Genomic DNA, 24,546 nt, shown 5'->3' with positions numbered 1-24,546 from the left:
CCTCCGCCTAGCTGAACTTGTTCTCACGTTGAACAACTTCCCCTTTGACGCCACTCACTTCCTCCAAATTAAAGGTGTTGCTGTGGGAGCCCGCATGGGCCCTATCTATGGGCCCTGCCTTTTTGTAGGATGTGTGGAACATTCTTTGTTCCAGTCCTACTCAGGTCCCCTCCCTCACCTCTTTTTCTGGTACATTGATGACTGTATTGGTGCCGTTTCCTGCTCTCACCCTGAACTAGAAAATTTAATTCACTTTACTTCCAATTTCCACCCTTCCCTCACCTTCACACGGTCCTTCTCTGACTCTTCCCTTCCCTTTCTCGACTTCTCTGTCTCCATTTCTGGGGATAGGCTATCGACAAACATCCACTATAAGCCTGCTGACTCCCACCCTGCTTCCTGTAAGGACTCTATTCCATTCTCCCAGTTTCTCTGTCTCCACCGCATCTGTTCTGACGATGCCACCTCCCATACTAGTGCCTCCGATATGTCTTCCTTTTTCCTCAACCGAGGATTCCCCTCTACCGTGGTTGACACGGCATTCGACCGTGTCCGTTCCATTTCCCGTACTTCTGCTCTCGCCCCTTCCCCTCCCTCCCAGAACCACGATAGGGTTCCCCTTGTCCTCGCCTTTCACCCCACCAGCCTCCACATTCAACGGATCATCCTCTGCCATTCTGCCACCTCCAGCGTGATGCTACCACCAAACACACCTTCCCCTCCCCCCTCCCTTAAACATTCTGAAGGGACCGCTCCCTCCGCGACACCCTGGTCCACTCCTCTATCACCCCCAATACCCCTTCCCACGGCACCTGCCATGCAAGCGCAGGAGATGCAACACCTGTCCTTTTACCTCCTCCCTTCCCACTGTCCAGGGTCCCAAACACTCCCTCCAGGTGAAACAGCGATTTACTTGTACTACTTGCAATTTAGTATACTGTATTCGCTGCTCATGATGCAGTCTACTCTACATTGGAAAGACCAAATGCAGATTGGGTGACCGCTTTGCAGAACACCTCCATTCAGTCCATAAGCATAACCCCGAGCTTCCGGTTGCCTGTCACTTTAATTCTCCGCTCCACTCCCACTCTGATCTCTCCATCCTCGGCCTCTTACACTGTTTCAATGTAAGCTCGAGGAGCAGCACCTCATCTTCTGATTGGGCACTTTACAGCCTTCTAGACTCAACATTGAGTTCAACAATTTCGGACTATAACCTCGACCCCTATGTTTTTTTTCACTCATATGGTAGCTGTTGATGATTCTGCCAGTGCCATTTACACCTTATCTAGAGTCATCTTTTGTTTCTTAACTTGTCCCATTACCATCTCCTTTTGCCTTGCACCATCTTTTGTCATTTAATCTCTCCTGCCTTCCATCCTATCACAGACCTTCCCTTTGTTCTTTCCTCCCCTCTTCCCTTTCCCTGCCCCACACTTGCTTAAAAATGTTACTTCTCCAACTTTTTCCAGTTCTGACGAAGGGTCATCGACCTGAAACGTTAACTCTGTTTCTCTCCACGATGCTGCCTGACCTGCTGAGTGTTTCCAGCATGTTCTGTTGTAATGATGAGCCTTCTCGTTTTTCAATTGGCTGGGTAAGGCAGTGCATCGTGAGGATGGCCGTGTCGGGCGACCAATGGCGGGAGAGTGGGGTCGGGCTGTTTGGAGGCAGGAGGTTATGCCACAAAACCTTCAGGGAAACGTCCAAGCATAGTTGGCAACTTTAGCTTATATATAGCATACAACATTATTTGTTTCAAAGTTATCTCAGAAACAATTGAAGTGTTCATGCATTTACCTTGCCTGTTGTTTTATATGTTTATTTTCACTTAAAACTGTTTCCCTGGGGAAGTTTGTCCCCAGGAATGTCCCAGTTGTACACCATTGTGGAGTGGCGCTGTTTACAAACAATTATGTCCTGGTACGCTGCGTGAATGGGCATTTTTGTTGTCAATCAAAAAAATTAATAATTTGGGAATTGTAGGCACAGATGCATGTCCCAACTGTCTCATTGAGTCTCTTCAGCTGAGATTGATGGCTCTGGGAACCCATGAACTCAAGGCTCGGGCTTCAGATGGAAAACATTGTTGGTTGTATAGGTAAAGATCCACCCAAACAAGATTTTTTTAACAAATAACTTGTCATTTTATTTGGTGCACCTTCCTTTTATTGGTATATTTTGCTGACTGCACATTCTGGATTGGTTGTTTGCACAGTCTTTATGGTTTTTTTTAATTGGAAGTTTACATACCTACTTCCAGTTGGTATCTTTCCTACCTATTCAGTTGCGATTTGTTGCTGTTTTCTGAATATGAACATTGAGCCAGAAATTTACATATAGACAGACTCGGAAGTTTGACGCCCCAAGTGTGATGGACAAAACACGAGTTACGCACAATAATACACCCCTATTTGGTGCATGATAACCTATTCTGAAATAATCACTGGAAGTTTATTGAGTGGGAAACGAGCCCATTACTGAAAAATAATGTGAATGATCATTATTTATTCATAACTTGAGTTTAATTTAGATGTCAGAGTATTGCTGGTCATGTGCCCTGCAGAATAATTTTCCATAATCGGGTCTGTTCTGAGGAAGCTTATCCAAGAAGTTTTTGCAGACAGAGTTCGACTTCAGTTTTCAAGCACTGGTCACCATACGGTGGGCTGATTTCTTTTCTGATTTTTCTAAATACCATTAGCGTGCAGAAGGTCTTTGTGCAGCTTTCCTGGTGGCAATAAAGGCTGTTTTGCAGCCCCTGAGCATTCTGCGAAAGTGTCCTGGCCAATGCTTATCCCTCAACCAATATTACTAAAAAACCTCATTACTGTTTGAGGGACCTTGCTGTGCGCAAATTTCCCTGCATTACAACAGTGACTACACTTCATAAGAACTTAATTGGCTGTAAAGCTCTTTGGGATGCTGAGATCATGAAATGCGATATATAAATGCAAGATCTTTTTCTTAATGATAATCAGGATGCTGCTATCCCTAGTTAATAATTTCATTAAAGTTGTACTTTTCAAAGCCATGGAAGCTGCTGTTAACTCTAAAATTATCTACAGTATTGCCTTTATAGTTCTGGCCTCATCTATGATCATCACCTGTATACTTTTTTGGCTCGACTGTTCTCACTGGTGTTTTTCTTTGCGGTGTTACAGACCTTGCTCTTGAATGTTACTAATTCATTTGTCATCTCCTTGAAAATATCCATAGTCTTTGATAAGGTCTGACAACATGCACTTCTAAACAAGTTACCATTATTTGGTCTTCCACTGTCGCTATTTTCTTGGCTATCAAATTTCCTTCAAATGACTGTATCTGTGTTATAGTTCATGGCTCATCCTGTGACACTTTTTCATTAGCTCAGGGTTTCCCCAGGGCTCTGTTCTCTCTCCCTCTCTGTTCTACACTCATTATTCAACTCTCAACGCTTTTGATTTCGCTCTACATTCATCAGCTTCCTTCATGTTATATAACTTCAGTCTGCACAACCTTCATTCTTCTAGCAGTGCCATGGTTAAAGTGCTACAATGTGATTTCTATTTGTTTTCATAGAGAAATTAAAATTTTGTTTCTTTCACTTCTTCAATGATACTTAGATTTTCCACCCATTGACTACAAATAGTTAGTTGGTGTCCAGCCCATGTTTTTCACAAGTCCAACAAGCGGCTACTGTCTCTTGCCTTTAGTGGATCCACCATTATTGCTTCTTCATCCATTCTTAGCCTCACTATCTTCTTTGATCTCAACTGAACTCCTAAATTTCCTCCATTGCTAAAATTGCATCCAAAGTGCTTGGTTTCCCATCGCATGTCACGCACTGGTATCTTGCAACAACTTTTTAATTCTTTATATAAATCCTACATCAATGAAAGATTCAAAGTTTGCTTCCATATCTGGGGAAGCTCTTCTAACGCCAGCCTTCTGCTGGATATCATATGGTCTAAGAAAAGCCATTATTGAACAAATTCCTTCCTGCCTTGACCCAAAAGTACTTTCCCATAACAGGTATCCCTCAGCCTGCTGAAACAAACCTTTGGAGAACTAGTTCATTCTTGGTTTAGCATAACAAGAGTTCCTAATCAAGCACTGGTCACTCAGTCAGAACTGCCTGTGACTTAAGTAAGTTGCTGTTTTTCCACCCATGAGCCTTGTGTAGTGTGTGTTTTTTGGTATTAATTTAGCTGCTCCCTCTTTATTTCCCCACATCATGCACTTATCCCAACAAGAGGATGGCTTGTAGCTTGCAGACTTCTGTCATTGCTGATCCGTTGGAGGTACGCGGGAGCACCTGGGGGAGCAGTAACTCTGATTTTGTTCTGTGCTGGAAAATATCGAGGCCTTCGCTTGTCACCTCTCTATGGTGGCACAGTTCTAGTAGAATCTAACTGTGTGGCGGGATATGACTTGATTACATATACAAAAATAATTTTTGTAGTTTTATACTAGTTTAGATAGTATGAACAAATTGTGATACTGAGTCATACAGACCAGGAAACTCCCAGGATTTCCTCTTTGACTACTGTCCTGTGAATACTGCAGCAAGGTGTGCAGGTACAGGTGTTGGATGAAGACAGCATCAGGCTTGATTTTGCTACCCTCTATGATTGAAAGTCTATTTACACTCACTGTCTAAACTCACACAAAGCATAATTACTTTGGCAGCGTACACATAGCTACTGGCCCCATAGAACTGCACCCGTGGATCAATCATCGCTGGCAGGAGAGGAGGGAGAAAATTGGCAGCTAAGAAAACTGTACAGAGCACAAAAGATGAACTTTATTTCTAAAAGAACCCAGTGTCACTCTTAATTCAACACATTACAACAACACATAGTCCAAATACAATATTCTTCCTCATTACAAGATTAAATTACATCACTAAATAATTTATAGAAATTTGACAAGAATATAACACGTTAAAAATTAAATCAGAATCTTCATTTCAATACCATCCACAATGGGTTAATGGAGGGTAATTAAAAGACAGTACATTTCAATAACTTGCACGTCGATGCAGTGCACTGGAACACACACTGAAGCCTGGATTTGAACTCCCGGGGTACTAGGCGGGACTGCCACCACTTTTAGTAAAAATTGCGTTATACCACCCCAATTTTAATATATTCATGTGCCCCCCACCCCCTCTCCCCCACTTCTGGTGGGCACCTTTGCCAACTATGAAAAGTTAAAATGGTGGCAAGCAGGAGCACGAGGGGAAAGTAACAGTAAGTACTCTATGGCTATTTTAACCAGCTGTCACCCTGTTCCGGGCTGGGGTTTCTGATCTCAGCCACACCTTTGCAGGAAGGTCCCAGGAGCAGGTTATCTGCCCATCATTTCTGGGGCAGGGGATGGGAGGTGTTGATTTAAGAAATAGGTAAATCCAAAAGTGAAAAGGGGAAAAAAAAAAATCAATATATAATAATTATATATAAAAAAGAACTATTTGGTACAGATGGGGCTGTACCAATTTACCTTCCTCTCCTGAGCTGGTGATTTATACTGACGGGGGTGTAGGGTTTCTAACTCTGGTTGGATGTATTCCGGGAGGTGTCATCACGTGACCTGCCGCCAACCGCTCCACCCCCACACTCCTGCCATTGGTCGCCCAACCTGTCCATCCTTGTGGTGCACTGCCTTATCACACCAATTGGAAAGCATATTAGACTCTTCATTACCCGATTAGATGATTCTTGACTGTCAGTCAAACAACCTTTTTTTCCCCAATGTCCAATATTTTTATAGCTAGTAAACAAAAGTGTTCAAAGAAAATTTAAAAAACACCATTTTTTCATTGCCCCTCTGATTTTTCTCCTGGGTTGCTCACAGCAGTGTCCTGGAGATTAGCCTTTAATTCCTGGAGACGCCAGGGCAATTCTGGAGGGTTGGAAACCCTACCGGGGTGTGGTTCCAAGAGTGCTGTCCTTTCTCTATCTGTGAACCCGGTGAGGAATGGCAAGGAGTTCTACTTAATTGACGATTGGGTCTTGGGTTGGGGTGGTGGAGGTGCATAACAGTTGAGTCCAATTCTTGTTCTGCCTCATGATTTAATAGCCTGCAAAGACTCATTGTTTATGCGCACTCACATTGAATGATCATTTACTTTGGAATACTGAAATCTGATAAATGTGGCTTCAGGAGAGTGGTGGAAAAACATATTAAAATAAACAATGCATTGAAAACACAAAAAGCAGCACTTCGACTGTCAGACAACCATGCAGGTTTGGCTCACTAAAAGATTGACAAAGTTTTCTATTGTCGTGTTTTGGGGAAAAGATGTCCTTTTGATGTACATTTACAAAATAACAGAAAATAAACACTTCAGATGATCCTCTGGCAGCCAGACATTGTTAGTGGATCTGTTAGGCATGCTACAATTAGAAATGACAAGTAGTAAGAGAATCCCATTTATTTGAACTCGTTGCACAATACCCTCCTGGTAGCTCGGATGCTTTATGGCTGCATCTGTCCAGGTGTTCCCATTATTTTGGTTAAATTTATGTTGTAATTTGCAATGTTTCAACTATTTAATGTTAATGTATTAAGAAATAGAGAGACAACAAACTCACGTGATAAGAAAGCATTATCTCAATACAGTCTGCCTCATTGGGGAAGCACGGTGAGAAATCTTAACTTACTGTAAATAATTTTTCTAATGGTTGAGGTTAAAGATTTGGAATTTTACATTTATTGGTTTGGGACTTTTAAAGCCCATTTTCTAGTTTAAATAACAGGTCATCTGTTAATTTTTCTTGCTGAATGAGACCTGCTGTACTTATTACTATGGGCTGTCCCTTGTTTATCTGCCCATCATTGTGTTTGTAACCGTGTGGGCTGTCTCACTCTGTATCACAGTGCATGTAAAAATGCTTCTTCCTAGCTGCCTCACTGAAGCATAAAGATGAGGATTTTGGAAGCCGCCTACATGTGAACCTCACCCACATGCCTTTTCTCAAGGCTCATTCAAGCCAATTGTCACCAGATAATTAAGGATGTAGACGGCCATTCAGCCAATGTCATTCATTCATCCATCCAGATAGATCCTAACATCATCACTGTAGCATCCAATTGTTTCTTAAATTATTCCAGTAATTTTGTCTCCATTATATTTAGAGGTTTATTCCAGACTTTGAGCACCCTTTTATGCGAAGAAGAATATCTTATCAGTCCTAAAATAACCTTTTGTTAATTTGAACCTGTTTCCCCCAGTTCACGCCCATAATTTAATTTAAAGTAACATTCCAGGTTAACTTTTTCCATGCCTTTAGCTATCCTGTCGAGCTCTGTAAGATCAGCTCTCAAGTGTCTCCTTTCTAGCCTGAAAAGCCCAAGTTTCTCCAGTCTTCCCTCAACTCGGACCCCTGACACGAAGATCAGCCTTATGGCTGTCTCCAGCACTTGAATGTCTCTCTTGTTTCTTGGCAACCAGAACTGGATGCACTGTTCAAGATATGTTCTGAGCAGAGCATTATAAAGTTTAAACATCACCTCTTCTGACTTGTATTCTACTATTTTGGCTATGTAGTTCCATATTCTATTGGATTTGTTGACTTCTGCTATGTTTTGGTTGAACATGTTTTAATGTCAAATCTACTAAGAGTCCCAGGTATCTCCGCTTTATCTTTAGCTGTTTCCACGCTATTCATGGAGTGAGTATGTCATCAATTCTTCCTTCCTATATTTAGCATTTTACACTTCTTTGTATTAAATTTTATCTACCATTGTTCTGCCCACTTGCATATCTTTTCCAACTCAATTTGCTCTTTCGATTCCACTGCCCTTCTCGGTATGATCTGCAAATTTGACCACTTTACATTGAGTTTCTCAATCCAGGTCATTTATGGCAATTAGAAACAGTAAGAGGCATTCCATTGAGTACAATTGTGAGCCTTAACAAGAAATTATCTGATTCATTGGTTCTCAACCTCTTTGGGCTGGGCCCCATCAAAATACTCTCAGCCTCTTACTTCCCTCCAGTTAAAGATACTGGTCGAGGTAAGTCTGCAAAAAGATGTTTCTCTCTCTCTCCATTTTATGGGGATAGGGCAGGAAAGTGGAATAGAGGTCATGATCTTACTGAATAGTGGAGCAGGCTCGAGGGGCCATATGGCCTACTTCTTATGTTCTTACTTTTGTCTCTTGTCTCCACTTTTTTCTCTCTCTTTCCTCACTTTTTGTCATCTTGTTTTTACTTTTTCCACTTTCCCCTTTTCTCCTCTTTCTCCTTTTTACCTCTTCAACAATTTTTTTTTCACGTTGCTTCCTACAGCCTTGCAGCTGCTGCATGGGAAGCAGAAAAGTGATTGGTGCCCAATTTAACCAGCTTCTCAAATCTTGCAGGGAGATGTGCCATATGTCCTGTGTAAACCCTGGATATAATATTTCACCAATGAGGTGAAATTGTTGTACATTTTGGCTTGCTCATTCAGGAAAATGTTCACAGAGCTCCCAGACAGAATGGATGTCTGGATCAGCTCATGGAAAGCTGTCGGCAGGGTGCCCAGTTGAAGGACTATGGCTTTCTCTTCAGGTTCTCTCACAGTTGATGGGGGTCTCAATCAGCCAGAGAATAGGGATATAAGAACACACTGAATGGGACTGCAAAAAGAGCAATGGGAGCGTCATCTTAACAAGGGGCTGCGGGGTCTTAATAAGAGCAAGGGAGCAGGAAATTGTTAAATGTTGGTCAGGTCCAGTCAGTAGTCGACCCAGTGGATAGCCTGCAGATACTTGTTACTGAGCTGCCTGTCATACTTCTATCTTTGTAACAGTGTCTAATAACCAGTAAGGAAAGTAAGGTTATGAAGATCTATCTTGTTTCAGGCCATAAGAATCTTAACTTTTTTAGGAATTTATATTGCATCAACTTTAAAATGGCTTCTGTGATATTCTGGTAAATATCTTTTGCTGTCATTGTTTCTTTGTATTGGTGAGAAGTGGCAAATATACAGCCCTCTCTAGTATGTAGAGACACCTTTGAAAAGGGAAATGGCTCTCCTCTGTTTATGTCCATTGCTTTACAAGTGTTACAAGACACAGATCTCACCAAGGTGATAAAAATAATATTGATCACCTAGCTTTCAGTTGCTTATACTTCATAGAGTCATAGAGTCATAGAGTAATACAGCACGGATAGAGGCCCTTCGGCCCATCGTGTCCGCGCCGGCCATCAAGCCCTGTCTAATCTAATCCCATATTCCAGCATTTGGCCCGTAGCCTTGTATGCTATGGCATTTCAAGTGCTCATCCAAATGCTTCTTAAATGTTGTGAGGGTTTCTGCCTCCACAACCCTTTCAGGCAGTGAGTTCCAGACTCCAACCACCCTCTGGGTGAAAAAGTTCTTTCTCAAATCCCCTCTAAACCACCCGCCCTTTACCTTGAATCTATGCCCCCTAGTATTTGACCCCTCTACTAAGGGAAAAAGCTCCTCAGCATCCATCCTATCTATGCCCCTCATAATTTTGTACACCTCAATCATGTCCCCCCTCAGCCTCCTCTGCTCCAAGGAAAACAAACCCAATCTGCCCAGTCTCTCTTCATAGCTGAAGCGCTCCAGCCCTGGTAACATCCTGGTGAACCTCCTCTGCACCCTCTCTAACGCGATCACATCCTTCCTGTAGTGTGGCGACCAGAACTGCACACAGTATTCCAGCTGTGGCCTAACCAGTGTTTTATACAGCTCCATCATAACCTCCTTGCTCTTATATTCAATGCCTCGGCTAATGAAGGCAAGTATCCCATATGCCTTTTTTACCACCTTATCCACCTGTTCCGCCGCCTTCAGGGATCTGTGTACTTGCACACCCAGATCCCTCTGACCCTCCGTCTTGCCTAGGGTCTTTCCATTCATTGTGTATTCCCTTGCCTTGTTAGTCCCCCCAAAGTGCATCACCTCACACTTTTCCGGGTTAAATTCCATTTGCCACTGTTCCACCCATCTGACTTACAGCCAGTTGCATTTGTAATTATAGGTTTTGTTACGACTATCCACGAGGGGGTCCTGTAAACAAAACTTATTGCAGTTTCGCTTTGTCTTGTAGGTATGTGAATTGTTTGGGCCAAGATTCTGAGAGGCTATTGTTATGCCTTTGAAAATCTATTTTGTTTGTGAAGTCACTTTTTTTAATTGCTTTTTTCCCCCCACTATATAGGCTGGGAGGATGGAGGGGGTTAGTAGGGTACTCCATGTGGATTCAGTCTCATGTAAAACATACCATCAAAGTTACATGGTCCAGGTTACAGGAGAGAAATGCTAGCACTTGGGAATTTTTATTATTACACAGATGGAGTAAAGTTAGGTACTCGAAGGTAACTGTTTTTTGATTCTACTGATCAACACAAGCTTGGTAATATTTAGCCTGAGTTAATTACCTATCAGTATGGCATTTTCCATCAGTCCCAAAGATCAGGATTATTATACACCCCGTCTGATTTTCCTTTCCATTGAAGTGTTGGGGTTCGAGTCAATGGAAAAGAAAATCCGATATAGTCCATTTTACACCATCACCAAATTTAAAATTAACCCCCCCAAAAATGTTGTGGTATCCCATGTTATTTTCAGTGTGTATCCAAATGGCGGAACAGTTAAATTCATGCCTCAACCCACTAACTTGGATGCTTTTTTGCACAAAGTAAACTTAGAGTTCAAAGAAACTATGTACTTGCATGAACCAAAGGAGCTTATAGCACAAAAGGAGGTCACTTGGCCCATTGTGCTTTGTCTGGCTCTTTGCCGGAGCAATCCAAAACAATCCCATTGCCCTGATTTCTTCCCACTGCCTGTATCTTCCTCTGCTTCAAATATTTATCCAATTTTCCTATAAAAGATTCAGTAGATCTGCCTCAACTACTCCCCATGGTAAAGCATTCCGTGCTCTAACAATTCTGTGCATAAAGACATTTCTCCCATCCTCTCTCTCCACTTTTGTAGTGGCAATTTTAAATTGATGATCCTAATCAAAACCCTTCATAATCTTAAAAACCTCTATTAAATCTTCTCTTAGCCCCCTGTGTGCCAGTGGAAATAGTCCTCTTTCCTCATAACTATGGTTTCCCGCCCCTCATACCATCTCGCTGGTAGCTTCAAAGTTTGCCTCTGGGAAAGGTATGCAAACTCCGATTCTCGTTGATCTCGGACATAGGCACAATAAGGAGAACATATTGAAAGCTAAGCTCATGTTGTAGTGCTGCTTGTGTCAGCAGTTGCTGTAATTATTTCAGACTGGTGTGACTGGATGGGATGAACTGAGAATAGCATCTAGCTGCAGTTAGATGGGGAATGGAACTCTACGGGCAATTACCAATCACGTACACTCCTTCTCTGGAGCACCCTACAATCCTCCATCTCGGGCAAACTCTACAGATGATTTCAGTCGGGAAAGAATCCTACCACTGACCTGTAGAGTCTGTCACTAATAGAGATGGGGAGGTGGTGGGGAAGTTTCTGTCCTGGTTGGTAATCATCTCCATATGTACAGTCCAGACTGGGGATACCATTCCTTGGTGTTTACCAATTAAGGAAGGACACTGTCAGTGCTTGACTATAATGGTATTGACCCATAGAAGTCTTTTTTCCATTATTTCTGTCTATTGTACTCTCTCTGAGGAAAATTATCAAGAATTGGAATGAGAAAAATAAAACATCTGGGATTCGAATTGGAACTGAATCAGGAGAGAAATAAATGGATGGATGGATGTACTGGTTCTGTCATCCAGGAATAGCGATCAGTCCATTTTGTATACACCGTTTTTTAATCCAAATAAATGGCGATTCTCTGATTGATAACGGCATTCCATACGACACTCAACAAACTGCTTTGAGAGATAAAGTGCACAGTTATTCACATCACACACACTTACATCTGCACACACCTGGCATAGCAGGATTTTTCTTTTGCCTTTCGGCCTAGTTGGAAAACAATACCTCATTTTACAGCTTGGTATCCACAAATTGAAATGAAATACCCATTGATCCATGTAAGGGTGTTTGCATTTCACACTCCAGATGTTTATATCTCTAATTCCCATCAACCTTTGAGAACAGTTTGGCAGGTGCCTGGATTTCCAGTTTTATTTATCTATTTCATTAACTCAGAAATGAAAATACTGTTAAAGAGTTAGTCAGAAAAGAGGCTGGCAAAGGACTTCCTTAGGTTCCGAATTGTCTCTGCTTTTGCTTCATCTTCATTGGCGCCGGTACGCTGAGGGGGCTCAGTAACACTGAAGCTGTTTGTCAAGGATTGTGATTTGCTGAAAGAGAAATTAAATAGGGAAGGGGTTCCGTTAGCTGCAATACTGGCCATGCACTTGGATTATCAAAATGCAGAACCTATTGCCCACATCCTGAATAAAACAGCCTCCACTTCTAAACATTATAAATAGTCCCCAATGTTTCCATTAGGAATATCATAAATTTTAACTATTTGGTGATTTTTTTTGTGTGCTCATCAAGGTGAGGGAGAACAGTATTAGGAAGTGGAACACGTTCCCATTTCAGCCACCCACAGTGTTGCCATCCAGCACTCCCAGATCAGGTTTAACACGATTAGATGGAAGATTCCCTCTACTGTGATCCAACAATTTACCTGAACCCCACTCTCAGAACTACATGTCTACTGTGCTAATGTGATATTTTCATTACCCACAGCAGCCATCTTTGTGGCCCAACTGACAGGCATGAAGACTTTTAAGACTCCCCTGCTGCAGAGCTTTGCGCAGTGAGAGCACATATCAGGAATTCAGATGGGGAGTTTAGCGAGGCCGTACAAGATTTTTCTGCCTATTAATTTTGAACCAGGTGCAGACTGCCCATATTGTCCTGCATTATAATTTCCAGTGTTTTTTCTGCAGCTAAAACGTCACGAATTAGTGGATTTAATTGAATTAATTCACTTGATGGGGGATAGAGCTGATGTGCTTCACACAATAGAATGGCTCCATTGTCCTTTAAGCTCACTTCTGCTAGCTGTTTTCAACGATGATGCCAGTCCATATGGTAATGAAAACCATAGGGGAAATAAAATCTATTGTGGACATGAAATATTTCCAGCATCATCTCTATAAAGAAAAAAATCAGCACGCAGGAGGGTGACTAAAGCTCTCTCCTAATGCTCTGTGGTGCAGCGTGCTGGATCTCTAACACTCTGCCACTAAATTCCTCAACTTTTCGCTTCTCTTTGTAAATCCTCATATTAATGTCAGATATGAGTGACAAAACCATGATAGCTCTGACAATAAAAGATATTCACAAGACAATGAGAGCCATTATTGTGCCAAGTGAACCTATTTTGAAAGGTTCATGGTCTGGTGTCTGATGTTGCTCTAGCTTGGTCCACCTATGATGCTGATGGGAACGATTGCTTTTAGCAGTTGGGTGCCACAGTGTGATGTACCAATGTGCCATACCACAGAGAAGTAGGACATGAATTGGTACCTGACCCCTCACAGGTTGAGCTCCCTCATCTCAGCGCTCTTAACAAGGGACACAGTATATAGGTGCAAGGAGAGGAATGCCGGATAGGCCACCCTGAACTGTTCTTGTAGAATTCACAGTCACCTTTTAGACAGCTCCATTGACAGAAAACTGTAAGGAAGTCCTTTAGTTGCCAGCTTGGCTGGAAAAGAATGTGGGGAGGGATGATTGAGGGGCAGGACCACAAAAGAGGAAAGAAAATACTGTTTAAGATATTTAAATGTCATCTTTTTAAAACTGTCTCTTTAGACTACTTACTTGAGCAGTGGCTGTGGTACTGCGCTCTGTTGCTTTAGTGTTGCTACCCCAGATCCTGGTTGAGAAAGTGCCTGGCCTTGAGCAGAGGGCCTAGACTGCTGCGCAGAGAAAGCTCCAGGCTTGGATGACTGGTTAGGAGAGGCGCCTGCAGATTTGATCTGTTTTGGAGAACCTGAACCTGGAGATTTCTCTTGCTGATTTGTGCTGGACTGAGGACTCTGGGGCTGCTGACCCTGTGGAGAAGGCCTTTGCTGAGGCGCTGTGTTGGAACGCTGAATCTGAGGGCTTTGGGGTTGTCGTGGGCTTCCTGCATTCAAGAAAAGAATACAAATTTGGTGAAGTCTGTTGTCTTTTCTTTCTCTTACCCCTTTTACAGTACTTACACCTAAGTGGTCTCCAGCTTTCTGTGGCCTGGAATGACTCATCTTCAGGTATTTTGAAACTTTTTGGTTAAAGACTTTCCTAAGGCAATAAAAGAAACAGCAATTCATCAAGCAGTGATTATCATAACGGAAACAGTCAATAAAAACGAGGTCAGGACCAGACTTTCCCCGGAGTTAAGGCAGGAATATGCTGTGGCATTACGTCCGACTAGGGGCAACATGCATAATTTCTGCAGAAGCAGAATTTAGAGCAGCTTTAGTCTATGTACCATGGGCCTCGTGTGCAAGGTGGCTAATAAAAAAAAATCTTTGGTGGAAGAACCACAGATACCCTGCAAAAATGGGGTAAACCCTGCCAGACTTGGCTTTTGAAAGGCTGCATGCATGGTTCCTATATGGGCATCAGGGCACTTTGTATTAATCCCGTGGTCTTCCTAAACAGTAAACATTTGTATTGAATTACTGTTCAGATGGTAACTGACCACCCCTCCCTATCCCCCACCTTTGCTGCACCTCCTCCAGCAGAACCTCCAAATTCCAAGAACAATGTTGTCCATATGTCTCTGTCGTGCCACTGCAATTAATCAGTCTATTTTTCTCTCAGCACTGCAACTTCCCTGCCACATTTTTTCTTCATGGAAAGGATTTTGGATTGAATTACACTCATTTGTTTTAAAACAAAGTGAATTAACACAGATTTTTTAAAATATAAGCCACACATCAAAGACGAGTATAAAAACCAGATAAGGCGGGTTTATGAAATGTCACAATTGATACAATGAGGGTCAATTGACTAATCTCAGACCCGTTAGCCAGCATAGCCCCAGTTCATTTTGAAAACAGCGGGAGATGTTCACTTTAAACCACACCACAAATGGAGGAGAGGTAGCTTTTTTTTTACAGCCAGTCCAACTGGCAGTAATTATTTTGTTAGGGTTGAGGGCAGTTTCATTTAAACTGAAGTGTCCCATCACTCTCCCTGGCTTCACTTGTTTGATAAATAGATATTAAAGGTTTTTGTTCTATAGTTCAATGTAGAGGAAATACTGAATTGCCTTATGACAGTCTGGTCCAATCCCCCATGTACTTGTATAAACTATACACACCTTGAGGTGGTGGACGGGCTGGCTGCCCCCACTGGGAAGTGGCTCCTGGTTGAGGATGCATCTGTGTTTTTGTTGACTGAGGCTGTACCTGTTGAGGATTGAAGGGAAATCGGTGAAGATAAGTACAGTGCAGTAGCTGGGCAATAGGTTTTATCACTGTTGGTGCAGTTCACCACTCCCTGGAGACAAAAGGCTTCTGGTTAGTTCAGTGAAAACCAAATGTACCCTGAGGGAGATGACTGTACAACAGAACCTATTGGAAGAAGGAAATCAACCCCACAGTGCACTTTGTGAATATAAGGAAGGCATGATCCAGGCAGAGAAAGTATTTTTCGTCACAGTTCTGGCAACTGTGAGGCAGACATTACCATCGGCCTGTTTAAGAAAATGAAATTTGCAAAATTACAAGGGACTCAGGAAAATATTGGGTTGAGGGAAGAAAACTGGTCTAATTTTTTCCTTCCTCCCCAGCAAACGACTGAATTGTAATATAATATATATTTTTTAAAACATAAATTTACAGTTGCACTGGGGAGAACCTTCTGGTCACTGAAAGTTTTGATTTGGCATTTGGCTGGGAGGAGGAGGGAATGGTTGTTTTTGTGGTCAGCAAGGTACAACAACATCTTGTATTCATATAGTGCCTTTAACTTAAGACATTTTATAGAGGTGTAAGAAAAATGGATGCAGAGTTTGGGAGAGGTTTAGAGCTGGAGGAGGTTACAGGGACATGGGAATGGTGATGCCATGGAGGGATTTGAACACAAAGATAAGAATATTAAATTTGAGACTTTGAAGGGAGCAGGAGCCAATGTAGGTCAGCAAGGACAAGGGGTGATGGGTGAGCAGGACTTAATGCAGGATAGGATACAGGAAGCAAAATTTTGAATGACTTAAAGCTTAAGGAGGGTGGAGAATGGAAGGCCGGTCAGGATAGCATTGCAGTAATCAAGTCTGGAGGTGACAAAAGCACGAATCAGGGTTTCAGCAGCAAATGGGCTTGATGTAGGGGTGGAAGCGGGCAATGTTGCGGAGGTGGAAGTAGGTGGCTTTTTTAGTTGGAGGAGGTGGAATTCGAAACTCACTCAGGGTTGAACAGAGTGCCAAGACTGTGAACAGTCTGGTTTAGTAGACAGTGGCTGTTGTGTATGTACCTTTAAGAGAATAACTGGTCTCAGACTGCAGTACCGGCAGTGACCACCCCTGTATAAAAGGCGCTAGTAAGCCTCTGTAGTTTCAGTTTCCCGATTGACTCCTTTCAGTAAAGACTTGTTTTGTTCAACTCCTGCTGTCCGTGTCTCAATCATACACGGACATAATACTGGCGACGAGCAGATACGAACTTACCTACAGTCTGCACCACCTCCTGGGATCCATTCCTGCAGTGAAGTGAGCAGAGGTCGAGGCCAGAAGGAAGAAAGAAGCAGTAGAAATGGGCGTCGACCGTGGGCATCCACCCCTGTGTTAGCAGAGTTGAAGATTGCTGGAGAAGCTGTCGAAAGCGGGGCCTGGTTCCTGTCGACGGTGCTTCAGCTAATCGGGCTGGTGGCAGGTAGTACACTGATCCTTCCTGGGCTGCGGCGGTCGCGAACTCGAGCGGGTGGCTTGCAACGGGGCCGAGCAGCGTTGTCGGGAAGAAGAGAGAGAGAGGGTGGAGCACACAGGGCGCGGCCGGTGCTACGAAGCCGGGCTGCGTACAGACCCGAGAAGAGGGAGGCAAGAGTCCCACAGGGTTGTTCCACGATGGGAAAATAATAAAAAAAAGAAATATTAAACGTGCAGGAAACCGCGAGGAGCTGCAGGTTGCAACGGAAACCGCGGAAAGCAGCGCTAGCAACAGCGGGGAAGAAGGCAAAAGCGCAGGAGGCGCCATCTTAATCAGCGGGGGAAGAAGGCAAAGCGCGGGAGGCGCCATTTTGTTAAATCGGGGAAGAAGGCAAAGCGCGGGAGGCGCCATTTTAGATTTTCAAGATGCCGAAGACTGGCTGTATCACTGCCTTTGATAATACAATAGAGGACTGGACCACGTATGTGGAAAGAGTCGAGGTATATTGCGAGGCAAACGATATAGCTGATGAGAAAAAGGCATCGGTATTGCTAAACTTAATGGGCGCTAGAACGTACGGCCTATTGCGGGACCTGATTACTCCAGACAAACCGAAGGCGAAGAGTTTTAACGAAATTGTTGCTGTCCTACAGGAACACCTAAACCCTGCACCGCTGTTGATAGCCGAAAGATTTAAATTCCACAGGAGAACTCAGCATAAAGATGAGAGCAACTACGGAACTACGCAAGCTATCAAAGCACTGCCAGTTCGGAGCAGGACTGGCAGATACCCTACGGGACATAATTTGTCTGTGGACTCCTGAGTGAAGGAACACAGAAGAAGTTACTCTCTGAGAAAGAGCTGACGCTAGATAAGGCTTTCAGCATGGCAGTAGCGTACGAAGCAGCAGCCAGGGGAGCTGCGGAAATACAACAAAAGCCACAGGAATACGGCACCCATGCAATGACACGGGGATTTGCAAAAGTTATCGCTGCGGCAGAACTAACCATGACCAGAAGGACTGCTGGTCCAAGGACAAAATATGCAGGCAATGCGGAAAGATGGGACACATTGCATGAGTTTGCAGGTCTGGGAAGAAGACCAGCGACAACAAAAAGGCTACTAAGGAACCGTACAAGAAAGTACAAAAGATGATGGACAGTAGTTCCGAAGACCAGATGAGCGATAGTGAATCCGGGAACAGGAGACTAAGCTGTCTCAAACTTCACAATGTAATCGCAAAAGAGGATCACCGAACCATTTGGGTCACCCTCACGATAGCAAGGTCCCAAGTTAAAATGGAATTGGATACAGGATCAGCGCTAACCGTCATGAATCGACGAGACTACGAGCGGCTATTCTCACACATACCCTTGAGAGAGACATCCATCATCTTGACGACGTATACGGGGCAAAAAGTATACCCCAGAGGAAAAATAAGGGTGCCTGTCGAATACAACGGCAAGAAAATACGGAAATTGTATCTCTACATACTGCAAAATGGTGGACCACCGTTATTGGGACGTGAATGGATCAGGAAGATAAGCTTAGATTGGCACTCCATTCATGCAATGACGGTAGACGGTAAAAAAGATGAAGACGTCACTCCTGGACGATTGTCAACAATCTTAGCTAACGCCAAAGAGGTATTTCAACAAGAACTGGGCACTCTTAAAGGCGTAACCGCCTCGATAAAAATAGAAGAGAATGCAATTCCCAAGTTTTTCAAAGCAAGACCGGTACCATATGCAATTCGCCCAGCCGTCGAGGCAGAGCTGGAGAATCTGGAGAAGGCAGGCGTGTTGTCTAAGGTCGACTGGAGCGAGTGGGCGACACCCATCGTTCCTGTCATGAAGAAAACGTTAAGCAATAAGTCTGAGGAGCCAAGGAAGGTTCGCATCTGTGGGGATTTCAAGGTGACGGTGAACCCAGTCCTTCACACAGTACAATATCCTCTTCCAAGGATAGAAGACATCTTCGCCTCACTGTCTAGAGGGAAGCGTTTTACAAAAATTGACCTAGCACAAGCATATTTGCAGATGGAGGTTGAAGAATCCTCTAGGAAGTATCTCACGATAAACACTCACAAAGGTCTTTACCAGTATCATCGATTGGTATTCGGAGTAGCATCGGCTCCGGCGATATGGCAAAGAGCGATGGAACAAGTCCTGCAAGGGATTCCGGGGACTCAGTGTTACTTGGACGACATCCTTGTGACAGGTGAAGATGACAGTGAACACCTTAACAACCTAGAACAGGTGCTCACTAGACTACGGGAACATGGGCTACGAGCCAACCGCCCCAAGTGCGAGTTTTTTAAGAAACAGATATCGTATTGTGGCCTCGTGATTGATGAAGAGGGGTTACATAAGTCCCCTGACAAAATTGAAGCGGTTGTTAAGACCCCAGCGCCTGAAAATGTGTCGCAACTGAGGTCATTCCTCGGATTGGTGAATTACTACCATAAGTTTTTGCCGAATTTGTCGACAATCCTGCACCCACTGAACGCCCTGCTACGAACGGGAGTAGCATGGAAATGGAGCAATGACTGTAAGCGGGCCTTTCAGAAGAGTAAGGACTTAATCACTTCAAGAGAAGTATTGGCTCACTACAACCCAGCACTGCCGATCAGACTGGCGTGTGATGCGTCTCCCTACGGCATTGGGGCGGTACTGTCACATAAATTCCTTGATGGTTTAGAGAGGCCGATAGCTTTTGCGTCACGCTCGTTAACTTCTGCCGAGCGTAACTACGCCCAGATTGACAGAGAGGCCCTCAGCCTAGTGTGGGGGGTGAAGAAGTTCAATCACTACCTGCACGGTCAAAAATTTACTCTACTAACCGATCATCAACCTCTTGTCTCCATTTTCAACCCTCAGAAGGGTGTACCGATAATGACAGTGCAACGGCTGCAGAGGTGGTCCCTTTTCTTAGGGGCACACCAATATGACATCGAGTACAAAGGAACTAAACAGCATGGGAATGCTGATGGATTGTCACGCCTACCGTTGCCGACGGTGGAAGAAGAAGACCTTGCAGTGGATCCAATGGAGTTATTCCACTCGACCATAGTCGAATGTCTCCCTGTGACGAATGCAAACATAGAAAAGGAAACACGGAATGACCCGACACTATCACGGGTCTATGATTTAACGGTGAAGGGATGGCCAGCACATGGCGAACCACTGCTGCCAGCATTCTCGCCGAGAAGAGAACAGCTGTCAGTGTGCAGAGGAACCTTGATGTGTGGATCCAGAGTAGTAATTCCACCTAAGTTGACGGATAGAGTGCTCAATGAGCTTCATGAGGGTCATCTGGGTGGGGTAAAAATGAAGAACTTAGCCAGAGCGTTTGTGTGGTGGCCGGGAATCGATAGAGAAATCGAAGAGATGACCAAGAGCTGTGCAGGATGCCAGAAGGTCCAAAACGCCCCACCACAAGCTCCTCTACATCCATGGGAGTGGCCCTCATCTCCATGGCAAAGGGTGCACATTGATTTTGCTGGTCCCTTCATGGACTCGATGTTTTTAATTGCGGTGGATGCACATTCAAAGTGGCCAGAGGTAATAAAAATGTCCTCAACCACCACGGAAAAAACTATCACAGTTTTACGAACCATATTCGCCAGGAATGGGCTGCCTGAACAGATTTGCTCTGACAATGGACCACAGTTTGTGTCTGAAGAGTTCCGGAGGTTCTTAAAGCACAATGGTGTTAAGCATTACACATCTGCCCCATATCATCCAGCCACTAATGGATTGGCCGAGAGGTTTGTTCAAACATTCAAGAAGGCTATCAAGGCAATGTGTAATGAAGATATACCCCTACAACACAAGGTGGACAACTTCTTGTTTGCCTACCGGAATGCGACACATGCGGTTACCAACCAAACTCCAGCCATGATGTTCTTCAATCGAAGACTACGATGCCGCTTGGATTTGGTTAAGCCAAACGTCCGAAGAGATGTGGAGAACAGGCAGTTTCAGAATATGAATGAAAGGCTGACCAGGAGTTTTAAGATAGGTCAACCAGTTTTGGCCCGGGACTACCGCACTGAGAAATGGCAGCCAGGAACGATTTGTACATGGCAAGGACCTCTCATGTATACCGTGGACGTTGGAGAGAGCATTGTAAGACGCCATGCTGACCAGATTCTAGAGTCACTGGAAAACGTCAACTCCACACCACGATCTGATACACCTGCCAATGAAATCGACGTACCAATTGCAGCTACCGCAGAATCGGTGATATTGGAAGCAGATGAACCAAACAATGACATTGATCCCGACTCAACCTTGCCAGAGGAACCTGATACCCCAAAGAGGCGTTATCCAGACAGAATCAGGAAGCCTCCTCAAAGACTGAACTTATAATTGCTCAAACTTAACCAATGTATCTAGCAACCGTAATTGTGATTGTAATTAGTTATCATTTAGTTGTTAAATGAATGTTATGTACTGTTTATCTAAAAGGGGAGGAATTGTTGTGTATGTACCTTTAAGAGAATAACTGGTCTCAGACTGCAGTACCGGCAGTGACCACCCCTGTATAAAAGGCGCTAGTAAGCCTCTGTAGTTTCAGTTTCCCGATTGACTCCTTTCAGTAAAGACTTGTTTTGTTCAACTCCTGCTGTCCGTGTCTCAATCATACACGGACATAATAGTGGCGAGTGTTGGATCCGTGATTCTTAGAGTATGATGTTTCCCAATAACTACACGGAGGCTGTAACTTAACAATCAACAGGTGTTTACTGGAGTAGGGTAGTCTCAAGACTGGCAGTACAGAGGCATGCGCAAGGCTTATATACAGGGGTAGTCACTGCCGGTACTACAGTATACAGGAGCTGTAAAAGTAGTTCTCTCTTAAAGGTACATACACTACAATTTCTCCCCTTTTAGATTAGCAGTACCCATAATATTCAAATAACAATTAACACTTTAACATGCACACTAAACAGAAATAGTCCATTTATAAATTCAGTCTTTGGGGCGGCTTCCTGATCCTTTCTGGATAGCGCCTTTCCTGAGTGTCTTGCTCTTGGTGCGGAGGCGATTCTGGTCCCCTTTCGTCGGTTAGTTCATCAGTTTCCACTGCTACTGTTTCTGAGGTAGATGCTACTGGTATGTCGGGTTCATCCCCAGGTACGCGAGACATGGGGTTGACTCGTTCCTGTGATGCTAAGATCTGATCGACGTGGCGTCTCACAATGTTCTCCCCGACATCCACTGTGTACATTAATGGCCCCTGCCGTGTGCATATCGTTCCGGGATGCCATTTCTCTGTTCGGTAGTCACGGGCCAAGACTGGTTGTCCTATATTGAAGCTCCTTGTCGGCTTCTCATTGATGTGCTGGAATTGTTTATCCTCAACATTTCTTCGCACATTTGGTCTGAGCAAATCCAGACGAGATCTCAACCTTCGGTTAAAGAACATCATGGCCGGGGTCTGGTTGGTAACTGCATGTGTCGCATTTCTGTAGGCTAACAGGAAATTGTCCACCTTATGCTGCAGTAGAATTTCATCATCGCACATGGCCTTTATCGCCTTTTTAAAGGTTTGTACGAACCTCTCAGCCAATCCATTTGTGGCTGGATGATACGGGGCGGATGTGTAATGCCTTACCCCCATTCCTTCTCATAAATTTCCGAAACTCTTCGGACACAAACTGTGGTCCGTTATCAGAGCAAATCTGCTCTGGCAAGCCGTTCCTGGCAAATATGGTCTGTAGGACTGCAATCGTTTTCTCTGTAGTGGTTGAGGACATTTTTATCACCTCAGGCCATTTCGAGTGAGCATCCACTGCTATTAAGAACATTGAGTCCATGAATGGACCAGCAAAATCAATATGCACCCGTTGCCATGGAGATGAGCGCCACTCCCATGGGTGTAGAGGGGCATGTGGTGGTGCATTTTGGACCTTCTGGCATCCTGAGCAGCTCTTGGTTAGGTCCTCGATTTGTTGATCGATCCCCGGCCACCACACATAAGCCCTAGCAAGGCTTTTCATTTTCACCCCTCCCAGATGACCTTCGTGAAGCTCATTTAGCACTCTCTCCCTTAACTTGGGTGGAATTACCACACGGGATCCACACATCACTGTCCCCTGGCATACTGACAGCTGTTCTCTTCTGGATGAGAATGCTGGCAACAGTGAGTCGCCATGTGTTGGCCATCCCCTCACCGTCAAATCATATACCCGAGACAGTGTCGGATCATTGCGAGTCTCCTTCTCTATATCCGCGTTAGTTACTGGCAATCGTTCAATTATTGACGAATAGAATATCTCGATAGGGTCCACTGCTGGTGCTTCCTCCACAGTAGGCAGTGGCAGGCGTGATAGCCCATCAACGTTTCCATGCTGTTTCGTGCCTTTATATTCTATTTCATATTGGTTCGCCCCTAGAAAAAGGGACCATCTTTGTAACCGTTGTGCAGTCATCACCGGAACGCCCTTCTTTGGATTAAAGCTGGAGACAAGTGGTTGGTGGTCAGTCAGCAAGGTGAACTTCTGCCCATGCAGATAGTGGCTGAATTTTTTTACTCCCCATACTAGGCTGAGGGCCTCCCTGTCAATCTGGGTGTAGTTGCGCTCGGCTGAGGTTAGTGACCGAGACGCAAAGGCCACTGGCCTCTCCAACCCGTCTGGGAATTTGTGCGACGGCACTGCTCCAATACCATAGGGTGATGCACCACATGCCAAACGAATTGGTAGTGCTGGGTTGAAATGGGCCAACACCTCTTTTGATGTGATCAATTCTTTGCACTTCTGGAAAGCTCGTTTACGTTCGTCATTCCACTTCCATGGTACCCCCGTTTGCAGTAGGGTGTTCAGTGGGTGTAATACTGTAGACAAATTTGGTAAGAACTTATGGTAGTAGTTCACCAGCCCGAGGAACGACCTCAGTTGTGACACATTTTCCGGTGCTGGAGCCTTGACTACTGCCTCAATCTTTTCAAGGGACTTATGTAACCCCTCTTCATCAATAACGTGGCCACAATACGAGATCTGCTTCTGGAAAAACTCGCACTTGTGGCGATTAGCTCGCAGCCCATATTCCTTTAATCTAGTGCGCACCTTCTCCAGGTTGGCAAGGTGAGCACTGTCATTTTCGCCCGTGACCAGGATGTCGTCCAAATAACACTGGGTCCCTGGAATCCCTTGCAGGACTTGATCCATCGCCCTTTGCCAAATAGCCGGAGCCGATGCTACCCCGAACACCAGCCGATTGTATTGGTAGAGACCTTTATGAGTGTTGATCGTGAGGTATTGTTTCGAGGCTTCTTCTACCTCCATTTGCAAGTACGCCTGGGCTAGATCAATTTTGGTGAAGCGTTTACCTCCAGATAGCGAGGCGAAAATATCCTCAATCCGTGGAAGCGGATATTGTACCGTGTGAAGGACTGGGTTCACTGTCACCTTAAAATCCCCACAGATGCGGACCTTCTTTGGTTCCCCAGGCGTATTACTCAACGACCTCTTCATTACAGGAACGATGGGTGTAGCCCACTCGCTCCAGTCTACTTTGGATAGTACTTCTGAACGTTCCAACCCTTCCAGCTCTGCTTCGACGGCTGGTCGGATCGCATAAGGCACTGGTCTGGCCTTAAGAAACTTTGGGCTTGCATTTTCCTCTATTTTAATCGTTGCTGTTATGCCTTTTAGTGTTCCGAGTCCCTCCTGGAACACTTCTTTTGCGTCAGTTAGCATTTTTGACAGTCGTCCAGGTGTGACGTCGTCATCCTTTTTGGCCTCAACCTTCAGTGCCTGTAT

The 24,546-nt window shown here is 44.3% G+C and overlaps 1 protein-coding gene across 2 annotated transcripts in view; it reads right to left on the bottom strand.

The window, feature by feature from the left end:
• Nucleotides 1-4,764: 4,764 nt before the first annotated feature.
• Nucleotides 4,765-24,546, bottom strand: part of syn3 (synapsin III) — a 479,656-nt gene continuing 459,874 nt past the window's right edge. For both annotated transcript variants that reach the window (XM_086009013.1, XM_086009015.1), the window contains 3 exons: nucleotides 15,229-15,316; nucleotides 13,740-14,046; nucleotides 4,765-12,259 (listed from right to left, as the gene is read on the bottom strand). In XM_086009013.1, the coding sequence (XP_085865139.1) occupies nucleotides 12,127-12,259; nucleotides 13,740-14,046; nucleotides 15,229-15,316 (528 nt within the window). In that variant the 3' untranslated portion in view covers nucleotides 4,765-12,126. The remainder of the gene's footprint in view (nucleotides 12,260-13,739; nucleotides 14,047-15,228; nucleotides 15,317-24,546) is intronic.

Source organism: Somniosus microcephalus, chromosome 16 (assembly GCF_052327205.1).
Source record: "Somniosus microcephalus isolate GS21.2 chromosome 16, FLI_Smic_1.0, whole genome shotgun sequence".
NCBI classification, from domain to species: domain Eukaryota; kingdom Metazoa; phylum Chordata; class Chondrichthyes; order Squaliformes; family Somniosidae; genus Somniosus; species Somniosus microcephalus.
This window is presented reverse-complemented; position numbering and strand designations above follow the sequence as displayed.